Here is an 11,824-nt window from a genome sequence, read left to right as displayed (position 1 = left end):
CCATTTCTTGCACAATAGAAACAATTCAACTCTTTGACTGCCGAATTCTTCTCTCTCATCTCGCTTCCTCTCTGGGCTGCCAAAACCTTGTCACACCAAGAACAGCCCGGGCAGCTTGCCCGGAGACCCAGGGTATCACCTACTTTTACAGATAAATATTGATACATTATTTAACGAAAACTGAATGCCCATCATTGTGATAGCCGCTGGTACTTGACAGAGGAAGAGAAATTGCTTGCTGGTCAGTTTCCCAAGCAATGAGACCTGCAATTGATCAGCTCCGTCCTCACTCTGAGGTTGCAGGGGAAAGAGCGGGTGGGCATAGCCTGCATTTTCGTACACTGCAGGCCATATCTGGCCCTTGAGCTACACCCTGGAAGATCCCTGCCTTGACCCTACGTTTGCCAGCAGCGGAAAGGGAATTTCAGCTGCAACATTCTGCAACCGCAATTCCCGTTTGTAGCACAGCTAATTGGGAGGATGTGGATTTCAATGTATTGTGCTGTATTACAAAATACGTTTATTTTTAAAAGCAGGGAGCTTGTTCCTAATGTCTATGGAGTCCTAAATCCTGAGACACCTAGAAAATTCCCTGTTAAATGTTCATAAAATGAAGGAAAATAAGGAATTCCCCGCGCTCTGGGGAATATCTCAGAATGCAATAAAACCAGGTTTCCTAGATAGCTCTATATTCTTTCCTGTGGAAAACAACAAAATCAGAGACTTGTGATGATTGTCTGAATTGATCACTCAGGTTTGGGTTTCTTAGTGTGTGTGTGTGTGAGCACATCCACATATATGTGTGCAGGTATCTGGATAAAATAAGAACCAACTGGCACCCTGTCCAAACCCCGATTCTGGGGGATTGGGGAATCTTTAGTTAACTTGCTCTAGTTTGCACTCCCCGGTTTCAGATAGGGTGGGAAGCACATGCAGACTCAACAGGAGAGGCTGACCCCATGAAGCCCTGGAAACCCACCAAGAACCTCTCTCTTGACACTGGTGCCCCTGTTCATTCAGAGACTTTTGAGTGATCTCAGAGCAACAACCAAACAGACCTGAACCTCCCTGTCTTTGAGGCTGGCCAGACACTAGCTTGGGCGCTTCTCTCTCTGCGGCCCCAGGCTCCCCCTCAGCCCCTTTCTCACACTATAGCCATATGTTCTACATGAACCTCACAAACAGCGTGGGTAAAATAGCCACCCAGCTCCGAACTCCCTCTCCATGGGGCCCAACGGGCCAAAGGCAGCGTTCCCTATTCAGGCGATTCCAGCCGGAGCTGGGCAAGCTCTGAGGTCCCAGCTGCAGCTGCCTAAATATGACTGACTTTAGGCACTCCCAGAGGGGGTCTGGCCCACCGTGAGAAGCACAGCCCCCCATTTCTCCCATCCTTCCCTATTAACAACGTCTCCAGCAAACTGAGGAGTGTTGAAAGCAACTTTGCCCGGGTGTCTCGCGTCCAGTGGATGGCAATGTGAAGAGGTCTGGCCTTTATATAGCTCCTAGGTCTGAGCACAAACAGGTTCAGCTGTAACAAGGCCATTTCCACAGGGTGGCAAAGGGGACACCGGAGCAGCAGCTGTTGTTTGCATCTTAGACCCTGTAAGACAAGAATCTGCCGGGGCAGCGAAGACAGCTGAGAGCCGGGAGGGGACATGCAGGGCATTGTTTAACCAGGAGTGTCGGTCCAACTCCATTGGACAAGTATGTCTACATGTTAGACTTCAGGGGGTGGGGGTAGGGGGGATCAAATTAACAGGCTAAATATATGAAGAGGGAAAAAAAAGTTTACCAGTGAGTTCAGCTTTGTGAGTCGATGGCTCCTTGGGTTAGTGCGACCAGATGAGATGTAGCCTGTCCAGCTGGGAGGAGGATCCATCATATCTCTCCTTCAGTAACCTCTGCTACAGTTGTCTGTTCTTCCAGGACAAATCAATTGCAGCAGCAGTGGCTGCCTGGTGAAAGTGCAGCCACGTCTGGGGTGAAACAGAGCAGCTATTCAACAGCCCAGTGCAATGCTAGCTGAAAATGGACGGAAGGCAGAGGGTTAACAACTGCACTGCCTCATACTGGAGCTAAAGCCATAGGAGGCGTGTGGCATAACTGGGTAGCAGGTGGGTGCCCATCAGTAAGGATCAGTAAGAGGGTATGGGTGTGTGTGGGGGGGGGGGGGCATTGTCCCATTCATGGCTTTGAGGGATAGTGCTGCACAGCCTCAGGAGGGCCACCCTGACCTGTGTGGGGCCAGACCAACCCCCAGCAGCCCCAGGATGGGGGAGGCATGAGCCACCTCCTCAGAATGTTATGCCAGGCACCTGTGCAGGGCTGAATCTGGCCCAGTGGCTCTTTGGATGTGGGGCTGCTTTGCGATGTCCCTTCACTGCAGCAGCACCTGCTCATGGTTCTGCAGCCCAGCAAGCAGCATAATCCCAGCCGCACTGGCTGGGCCAAGCTCCACCCTCACTGACAGCCACGCACTGACCTCAGCAGCTCCAAAATAGGACCATGAGATGGGGCCTATCGGGCCAGTGATCCCTGGGGGCAACTGGAGGAGAAGGAGGAGGGAGCAGGTCCCCTTCCATCAGGGAGACTGGAGACAGCAGCTGCTGGACACTTGGGTCCCTCATTACCACCAGGCAGATGGGTGGGGCAGGAGCTCCTCAGCCCCTCAACAAGAATCCAGTTGAAAAAGCACCTACCCCACCACCCCAGACAAAGGGTTCTGACCCACCCAGCCCTGCTGGTGCCACGCAAAGGGCTACATCAGCCCTGGCACGGTGGCAGCTCACACCACCTGGACCATAGGGGCCTTCGGGTCGACGTGGATAGGGTTGTGTGATTGCTATGTTGTGACAGCTGCCACATTCCATCCCAGAGGAGGCTGCATTTGTGTGGTGAGTGCTGCGAATCCCAATATCTGTGTGGTTGGCGAAGCACTCTGGGATCTCCCAGCGTGGAAGGTGCTATCTCAGAGGCAGATCTGGGTGATAGATAGATGTATCTCACTGTACATGGAAGTCACCCCAGCTCTCTAATGAGGCAAAACAAAACCCTCCATCTGAATACCCCTGGACGGGGAGAGGGGGATGAAGTTCAAATCCTGGTTCAGATCTGACATTCACTGCACTGAACCTTCTTGATCTGCGGGCCACATCTTCAGCTGCTGTAAATCAGTGCAGCTCCAAGAGCTGGCTCTGTACGTCTGTATAGACAGACATCCCTAGCTACCAGGATATATCCTTTCTAGCATGCTTGTCTCGCCCCCACCAAGCCACTGACAAATGCAGGTGTCACTCATTCTGCACAAGCTGTGCAGCACGACTCGTGTCAACATCTTCAAAGTGGCACCCACACAGCCTGCTGGCATTTCTCTAACCTTGAAAACCTCTGGGTCTCACATGTCACAGGGACAACAAGCTGTTATTCAAGATGAGACCAAGACAACGACGGAGAGACAACAGAGCTGGGGGTGGCGGAGGTGACGGCTAACTTACCTATTACAGCCAAAAGTGGGCATGCGTTTATTTTTAAACTGCCCTGGGCTGTATTTATTGTTTCAGCACAGAGCGGCCTGGGGGATTGTCTTTTGAATTCCTCTTGCAAGAACACCAGGGGCCGTGCAAAGCAACTCCGGTGATGGTGAGTAACGAGAGTGGGCAGCTGCGGGAATGACAGTGAGATGAGCTTGTCAGCAGCAGGATTCTTTACTAGGAGCATCTCTAGCGATCAGTGAGAGAGAGAGAGAGAGAGACTTTAGTGCCCTAATGGCACACACATGCCTAATAGCTCCTGAAACAAGGTAAGCAGTCTAGGGGTATTTAATACACGGTGGCATAAAAATAGCAGCAGCAAAGTGGGTTTTTTCTTCTAGGTTAACTGCTGCCCCGTCTTCAAATCAAGAACTAAACAGAGCTTGCAAAATGGGACTGAGAATATTTTAAGGTCAAATTGGAATTCTTTCCCTTCATCCATGCACCTTCTAGGAAGTACATCTCTATCCCTCGAACTGGCACATTTAAATCTTATTATTTTTATTTTGCAGTACCTAGGAATACCAGACATGGACCCTCTCAATGGGGTCGCTTACAAATCTGTGATATTTATTTAAAAGGAAAAGATCATAGCAGATCACATGTGTGCAGCTAAGGTAGAAAGGACCAGAAGTTCTCAATAAGGTAGAAACTTTAGCACGTGTGTTGAAACATTTCCTGTTTAAACCACAAGAATCGCAATCAACTCAATTCTGGGTTTCATCTTCTTTGGTGTAGGAAAGGGCAGATTTTAGAGCGCTTTAATGTGTAACCATTGCAGTAACATCATTCTTAATAAAAAGTACAAAACCATGATAAAGCTCATAATAGTGACAGCCATTGCATGAAATCTCCGAGACGTGCTTAACTATCTTTTCCACTCCTGAATGTCTATTGTTACAAGGGGAGATTTCTTTGCTTTTACTTCTCAGCCAAATGTCATTTGAACCACAGCAGATGTCACACTGTAGTGTGGCTAGTCATTTTTCATGTCGCTTCCCTAGTAATCAATTTGGTCAAATGCATCAGGAGCCCAAGAAACTGAGCTCTACCCTACCTTGTGAGAAGAAATAATAATTCCCATTGCTACAGAACAGCATGTACTTTACCCCACACTTCTGAGCTGAGAAAGAGCGGATCATTTCAAGAACTAAAGTGCACCAGCATGGAGCAGTCCCTAGCTATTCATAAAGATTTAGGAATAAATTCAGGGTAGTTTAAATTTATTCCACATTGAAAAATACAGTGAGTTAATGATAGCATGCTTGAATTTTCCAAGGCACCCAAGAAAGCTAAGAAGAGATCAGAGGGAGCTAATTCCAACGTCTTCTCTATGTTTGAACAAACACAGATCCAAGAATTCAAAGAGGTAAGTGGCCTTTGTTGCAATGACCATGAAGGGTAAAGCCAAGAACCACCTATATGGTGGTATCGTCAAACTTTTTCTAAATGCTTTTAGGTTCGGTGATGTTGGATTTGGAACAAGAGTCCTAGAAGCTCATTTAAAAGACAACTGCTTTACTGGGGGGACAAACAAACGTAATTCAACTACATAATCAAATACGGGGTCTTCTCTCAACTTCATGACACTGCACTCCCAGCAGAAGAGTGAGTGACAAGACACTCAGCCAATGGCACACAAGACAGCAGCCCTGTATAATCCGAGCGAGTTCTCATTGGCTGAGCTGTGACCATGAGGCAGGGCATTATTACCGAGAACTGGTTAACCCTTTCATGGGTGTCATATGGTTACACATTTTCAGGTCTTCAAAGTTACCCACAGAGAGTCTTTGGACAGGGTGATAACATGGGGCCTTCTTTAGCGGAGTGTATCCATATTCCTCCGAGTACGATAACTGAGGACAAGGCAGTGGCCAAAACTGAACTCCTGCATGCTGGGAACCATGGGAGCCAGTTGGGGCAGGAGACCTCATGCAAGTGAACTCCCCAACCCCTGTGCTCCACAACGCCTTCTCCTGGCTGAGTCCTTCCCCCCTGCCCCACTCCCTGGGCTTGTAAACACTGTCATAGTTACTCTAGCCCTGGGCTGCAGACAGAGTGGTTACTGCTTAGACAACTCCAGGCCTACTGATGAGTTTTACAAAACTAGAGAATAGCTACCATGTGGGAGAGAACATCTGTCACACCCCCTTTCCCCCCGCACAGGACTCCTACAGAAGGAATTCTCCTACCTGTAGTGATACCTTAGGGATAATCTCCCACCCCATGGGTCCTGCACCTTCACTGAGCTTTTGGACAGGGACATCTGCTCTCTTCTAGCTGATTGGCTGCAAAGTCCATCAATCAGCGAGGCCCATCCCCTGCTAGCATTCTCAGCGCATCTTCTAATGTCATTCTTATGAGCACCGTGGTCAGCTGGGCTCCCAGGACATTAGCAATTGGTCACATAGGGTGAGGCAGTTGGGTGGAGACACCTGCTCTGGAAGGGATGCAGTCTTGGGCAGCTGAGCAATGCCTCAGCCCGCATCACGCAGCCACTCCCAGAGGGGATCGGGCAGCAGCCTCCAGCCCTGCACCACCAGGGAGCCTAATAAATGCTGCTGTACTGCTGAACAACAGGGGCTCTTTGGGCCCGATCCTGAATGCTGCTGGAAGCCCTCGCCTCTGCTCCCACTGACGTAAATCACTGTGAGAGGAAGGTGCAAGAACAGCTGTGAACAAAGACAGTTATGTCCCTTGCCACACCACAGTTCCTAGCCAGGCTGAAATGTAACATGGCTAAACAGAGGGAGCGATATTACACTCTCAGGGAGCTGTGGGTTATTGTTCTGCATGCTGCCATTCCCCTTTCTCCCCTTTCTAGGCCTTCACCATCATGGATCAGAACCGGGATGGCTTTATTGACAAGGCAGATCTGAGAGATACGTTTGCTGCAGTGGGTAAGCCTGCATCTTACAACGCCCCTCCTTCCCCCCAGAAAAGGCTTTGATCGTGTTAGACTAATTATTAGATGAGAAATCAATGACTCTGCTTTCCATTTCATTCAATCCCTGGTTAATTGGATCTTCCATTTCCTCTGCTCAAAACTACGGGACCCAAAATCATTTCTATTACAAAGAGCAGATTATTTTACTTTCTGAACATTTTTGGTCAGTGTGGATCATTTTTGAGGCTGATGTTGTTAAATAATTTAGGCCCTGGCTAGCAAAAATGGTTATTAAATTAATTAGGGCCCAATTCCGCCAGACTTACTCCTGCTGAGTAATACCTTACTCTATGAGTAGTCTTGCTGGATTATGTGATTTATGGGGCTTATGTACATCCTTGGAGAAACATAAGGCCCGGTTATCACCTCACTTAGAAGGGTGCAAATCAGTTGTGACTGCATTGTAATCCAAAGAGGATCAGGCCCTGTTTTTGTAGCTCTATGGATGACAATAGGCAGACGTTTGGTTCTGTTCATTTTACTGACAAAATGTAGGTGGGAACTAATCATGGTGCAATTCTGTGATGTTCTCTAGACTCATAGAAATCAGAGTAGCAGATACCTCAGTCGGTGCAGAATTCTTCCCTACGATACACTTTCTAGTGCTTTGTCTGGTCCAGTTCTCTTTCTCTCCAAGGATCGAGCTTCTACCACTTCCCTGGGGAGACTATTCCCATGGTAAAAAATGCACCTTTCTATGTCTTTTAACTCATTCATAGGCTTGTTTGTGTATAAAATGGGCTCATGTACCTGAAAATCTGCATAAAGTTTAATCCATGTCCCAGGTGATTTGTCTTTTTGTTTCTTGTCTAGGTCGTTTGAATGTAAAAAACGAAGAACTCGATGAAATGATAAAGGAGGCTCCTGGAGCAATTAACTTTACTGTATTCCTGAGCATGTTTGGAGAGAAGCTCAAGGGTAAGATAAGGCAGAGGGACGAAATGAGTGGAAGGATGGCCCGGTGGCTGTTACAGCGTTTGGGGTGGGCAAGAGATCTAGGCTGTATACCTGGCTGTGCCACAGACTCCCTGTGTGACTTGAGCAAGTCACTTAACCTTTCTGTGCCACAGTGGCCCATCTGCAAAACAGGGATAATGACCCTGCCCTACCTCACAAGGGGTGCTAAGACTTAGCGCTTTGAGATCCTCAAAGTGAAGATGCTAGGAAAGGGCAATGTATATTAAAACATAAAGTAACTTTATTTGCAGTTTCTCCCCAAGGACCTGATCCTGCACTCAGTGGGCGCCTTTGCGTGCACTTAAGGGGGCTTTGGCTCAGGACCTAGGAGTCAAATCACCCTCTTCCCCCCAGCAAAGTGCAGAAGGTGAAAATGTCCCAATGCCATTCCATGGGGTTTCTCCTGCATCTTTCCCTCAGCATGGTGGGGCAGGAAATGGCAAAGACAGGGTGACAGGGTGTTGCCAGTCAAAGTCTCATACACAGGATATTCCCAGAAACCGTGCATCTTGGTCTAATGCACACAGCAATCGCTCCTATTCGTTCTCAGCCTCCCCTGCACTCTTCTCAGTTCTGCCCCTTGCCTGCTGGGTGACCTTGAGCAAGTCGCCACTGCTCTGTGCCTCAGTTTCCCCAGTTACAAAACAGAGATAGCAATGCTTACATCGTTGTGCAGCACCCTGGGGCCTCTCGATGAGACACGCTCTCTAACAGCTGCCCACACCCCTCAGAGGGGTTTGGTGCCACAGACTCCAGGCGTGCCGATGTGAACTATTGTGGCTCTTTGCTGCCTACGTCCTGACAGGTTTTCAGGAGAGGATGTTGCGTAGAGCAGCAGCTTCTCTGTGACTCAGAGTCCCTCCTGCTCAGCAGCCATATCCCCTCACCCATTGTGCAACCCAAGCTATGGGACACTGGTGCAGAATTCCTTAAGCCCACCGAGCCCGCAGCTCCTCTGAGACTAGCATGCTATAAATACACTGGGTAGATTAGCTACATATTGGGGGCAGGGAGGGGCAACATGAATGTGCATCTGTTCCTCTCCATGCCATGGGATGCACATGGCCCCGACAGCAGGGGGTGGGTGGAGAGATGCCAGCCGTTGCTGTGCATGGCGGTGGTAGGCCAGGGCACGTCCATCTGCAGGCCCCTCGCTGCAGGGAATGAGCTTGCTCGACCACACAGCCCCTGTTTCCTGGGAGATGGCACAGGATCTGCGATCCCCCTCCCCGAAGGGGATGCCACTCCCCGGCGCGGCCCGCAGCAGGCATAATCCCTGCTCTGTGCCAGCAGCGGTTGCATGTGCTCCCCATTGCAGGTGCCGATCCAGAGGAGACGATCCTGAACGCGTTCAAGGTGTTTGACCCCGAGGGCAAAGGCCTGAAATCTGACTAGTAAGTGCAGAGCAGCAGTTGGGGTGTGCATGGGGCAGGGGGAGTTGTTCTGGTTTTCTCACCGTCCCTCCCTCTTTCTGACAACATGCTCTTTTATTTGCAGCATTAAAGAAATGCTGATGACGCAGGGAGAGAGGTTCTCCCAGGAAGAGGTATGCACAGGGCTCCTTTTCACTTCCATCCTTATACAGGGTGCACCATTCAGCAATGCCTAACACTGACCTGTTTATTGCGCATGCGTGGGCAGCAGGCTCAGGCTGTAACAGGTTGGCTTACCTTTCCAGGGTAGAGCACAAGTCCGTGCCTCAGTTTCCCTGTTGTGACTCAGTTTCCCCATTGGTCTGCCCTCTCCCATTTGTGGCGGGGTGATCTAGTGCTTTGGACAGAGGAACAAAGCAAGAGCCCGCCCTATGGGGCAACCACAAGAGTTCAAATGAAACCGTCCTTCCCCTGCCCTGGACTGAGCAGTGCCTCAGTGCTTCCCATAGAGAATTCTCCCCACCTCATGGCGATGATAGGGGAGCCCATGCCCGGCCTCTACGCTGGGACCCAGCCCTGGGACCCAGCCCTGGGACCCTGCTGCAATCCCAAGATCATCCTGCGGCACAATTCCCATTGCCATTTCCGACCACTACCCATACAAATTCTCTCCGGGGCTCACCAAAAAGCCCTCTACAGCCCAATTCTTACTTCTCCTCAGGTCCTCGCACTGTTCACTGCAGCCCTCCTGGGCAGCCCCCCAGCTCCCCTATTCCAAGTCTTGCCATGTCCCTGGCTGCTCCCACATTGTCCACAGACAGTCCTTCGATTGTCCAGCCCTCATGTGATGTGGGGGCTGGGGGTACCGAGCCCAGGTCAGAGCCATGACATAGGGCTCTGGGGTGCTGGGGGGTCCATCGCATCAGGCCATTGCACAAAGTAACAACTAAATGAAGCAAATCAGTCTATTGCAACAGAGCCCATCTCCCACAGCCTGTACCATCCTACATCCTGGGGTCCAATAGCACTGGGCTTTGGGGGAGCCTAGGAGCTAAATTTCACAGCAGGCCTCTCTTTCCATAACCAGTCAAACCCAAGCCCCTGGATACAAACACTCCCAAAAGGTGAGCATTCAAACCCAGCCCGGATCCACATGTCACCATCTCTGTGATGGCCGGGACCAAGCCATCTCTGAATTGTGTGAGGGTTGGCAAGCAGCACCCAGGGCTGGGCGTGGACCCAACCTCTCTGCGATAGTGATGAGCGATGGAATCCCATCAGAGCGTCACAGGGCATCGCCGTATAGGAGTGCACTGGCAAGCGCCTTCAGCGGAGCTGGGGGTCAGGGCACAGGATTAGTGTAGATCAGTGGCCTTGCAGTTAGAGGTGCGCTAGAGACTTTCCTTTCCTTCCCATATTTCCATTGCTTGGTTAACAAGCGAGCGAAATACGGGCAGGCCGCCGCAAAGGGCAGTCTCCCCATCCCAGCCTGCTCCCATTGACGCCAAGGGCAGAACTTCCTGTGATTTCAAACAGCTCCCAGCCCCCTCCTTCACTTCTGCTCACCTGAATACCCAACCGATCTGTTTAACCCTTTCCCATCTGGGCCCATTTACACTGCAGGTCGACCAGATGTTTGCCGCTTTCCCCCCAGACATCACTGGAAATTTAGACTACAAAAACCTCGTCCACATCATCACCCATGGGGAAGAGAAGGATTAAGAGCCGGGGTTGTGTAAGTTCCTCAAGCACAGCGATGGGGGTGGCCCCCTTGTAACGCTTGCCTCCCCCTACGGTTCTAGCTGGGTTTGGCCTGACTGGTTTCAGTGCAATCGTTTGTACGTGGTCCCACCCTTGCCTGTTTTTCTCTGCAGGGAAAAGCTTACTGTCACTGGGGAACTGCATATCTGAACTGTGTCCAAATTAAATTATCCATTTTGCAGGAGGAAATCCAGCTGCCTATGTCAAGAGTGAAAAGGGTCTGTAAAATAAATGCTTCTGTCTGGGGCAAACACAACCCTGCAGAGCTCTGAGGAAAAGTGGGATGAGTGTGAGTGAGTGAGTGAATGAGTGAGTGTGAGAGAGAGAGATCTCCCCAGCTGTGGGCTGAGTCACACAAGACTCACTGAGCCACAGCTAGACAAGGTCACCACCGAAAAATCCCTGTGACTGAACTTCTGACGACGAGACTCAGTTACAGGGAAGGTGGCAAAGGCTGGTCCGAGGTGGGTTGTACAGTTTGCAAACATCAAACAGCAGAAGCCCAGCAGGGAGGAAATGGGATCATTCTGCGTGGCTTGCTGTCAAACTGCCACTAATCTAATGATGCACGGTACATCGCTGGCAATAGTAAACTTCTCTTACGGGGCAGCATGCGCAGACCACTAAAGCGTCTCTTTCTCTCTCTGTGACGGGTATCATGTAAGGTATGGGGTGCTTAAAAGACAAAATAACTAAGGCTCAATTGTGCTTTTGATGGCAAAGCAGGGCTACCCTGCCTCCTTTTCCAACAGCTACGACTACAGCTGTTATGACAAAGCTGCTGCCTTGAGAGCACAAAGACATGCAGCTATTTTATCCTCTCAAACCCACTGGTGCAGGCTCCCTTCATTCACACCCCTCTGGAAAACCCCCTGCTTCTGCAAAGCGCACAATACTGCTGTCCCACGTGGCTACAAAACCATCACCATCCGAAGTGAGAAATCTTTCCAAGCTACTGCCATCTCTCTGGATCTCCCAGGCATCTTGTCAGAGTCTCATCTGTCCTTGGAACAGGAACTGTGAGTGAGATGTTCAAAAGCATCTAAGAGGCTTAGGCGCTCTAGTCCCCGTCCCACTGACGTTCAATGGCACCACTGTGCTCCTCAATCACTTAGGCGCTTTTGCAAATCCCACATGATTTGAGATTTTTTCATGCACAGTGCCAGGCATCCCACTAGCAACCAGGGATTCCGATCTCACTTTCCCCCAAGTAAATTTGGAGTCATTCCCCTGAAGTCAGTGGATTTATGCCGCAG

The 11,824-nt window shown here is 50.2% G+C and overlaps 1 protein-coding gene across 2 annotated transcripts; it reads left to right on the top strand.

Annotated features, from left to right (window-relative positions):
* The first annotated feature begins 4,818 nt into the window (after positions 1-4,818).
* Positions 4,819-10,714, top strand: MYL2 (myosin light chain 2). Of its 2 annotated transcripts, XM_073312458.2 has the most exons (6): positions 4,819-4,899; positions 6,355-6,430; positions 7,291-7,395; positions 8,753-8,828; positions 8,932-8,980; positions 10,431-10,714. In XM_073312458.2, exons 1-6 carry the CDS (start codon positions 4,864-4,866, stop codon positions 10,527-10,529), a joined length of 441 nt encoding a protein of 146 aa, XP_073168559.2. In that variant the 5' UTR covers positions 4,819-4,863; the 3' UTR covers positions 10,530-10,714. The 2 variants fall into 2 exon arrangements, with proteins under 2 accessions (XP_073168559.2, XP_078705027.1); XM_078848901.1 differs by lacking the exon at positions 6,355-6,430 and having other exon boundaries at positions 4,849-4,899; positions 7,263-7,395.
* Positions 10,715-11,824: the final 1,110 nt, after the last annotated feature.

The sequence above is a fragment of the Lepidochelys kempii genome, chromosome 15, assembly GCF_965140285.1.
Source record: "Lepidochelys kempii isolate rLepKem1 chromosome 15, rLepKem1.hap1, whole genome shotgun sequence".
In the NCBI taxonomy this organism is placed as follows: Eukaryota; Metazoa; Chordata; order Testudines; family Cheloniidae; genus Lepidochelys; species Lepidochelys kempii.
Note: the sequence above shows the minus strand (reverse complement) of the source record. Positions and strands in the feature narration are given on the sequence as shown.

Excerpts from the sequence above, each read along its gene's own strand:
- MYL2 (XM_073312458.2), top strand. The coding sequence starts at position 4,864 with ATGTTTGAACAAACACAGATCCAAGAATTCAAAGAG. Across the intron at positions 7,396-8,752 it reads GTTTGGAGAGAAGCTCAAGG|GTGCCGATCCAGAGGAGACG; the intron begins GTAAGATAAGGC and ends TCCCCATTGCAG. Across the intron at positions 8,829-8,931 it reads AAAGGCCTGAAATCTGACTA|CATTAAAGAAATGCTGATGA; the intron begins GTAAGTGCAGAG and ends TTTTATTTGCAG.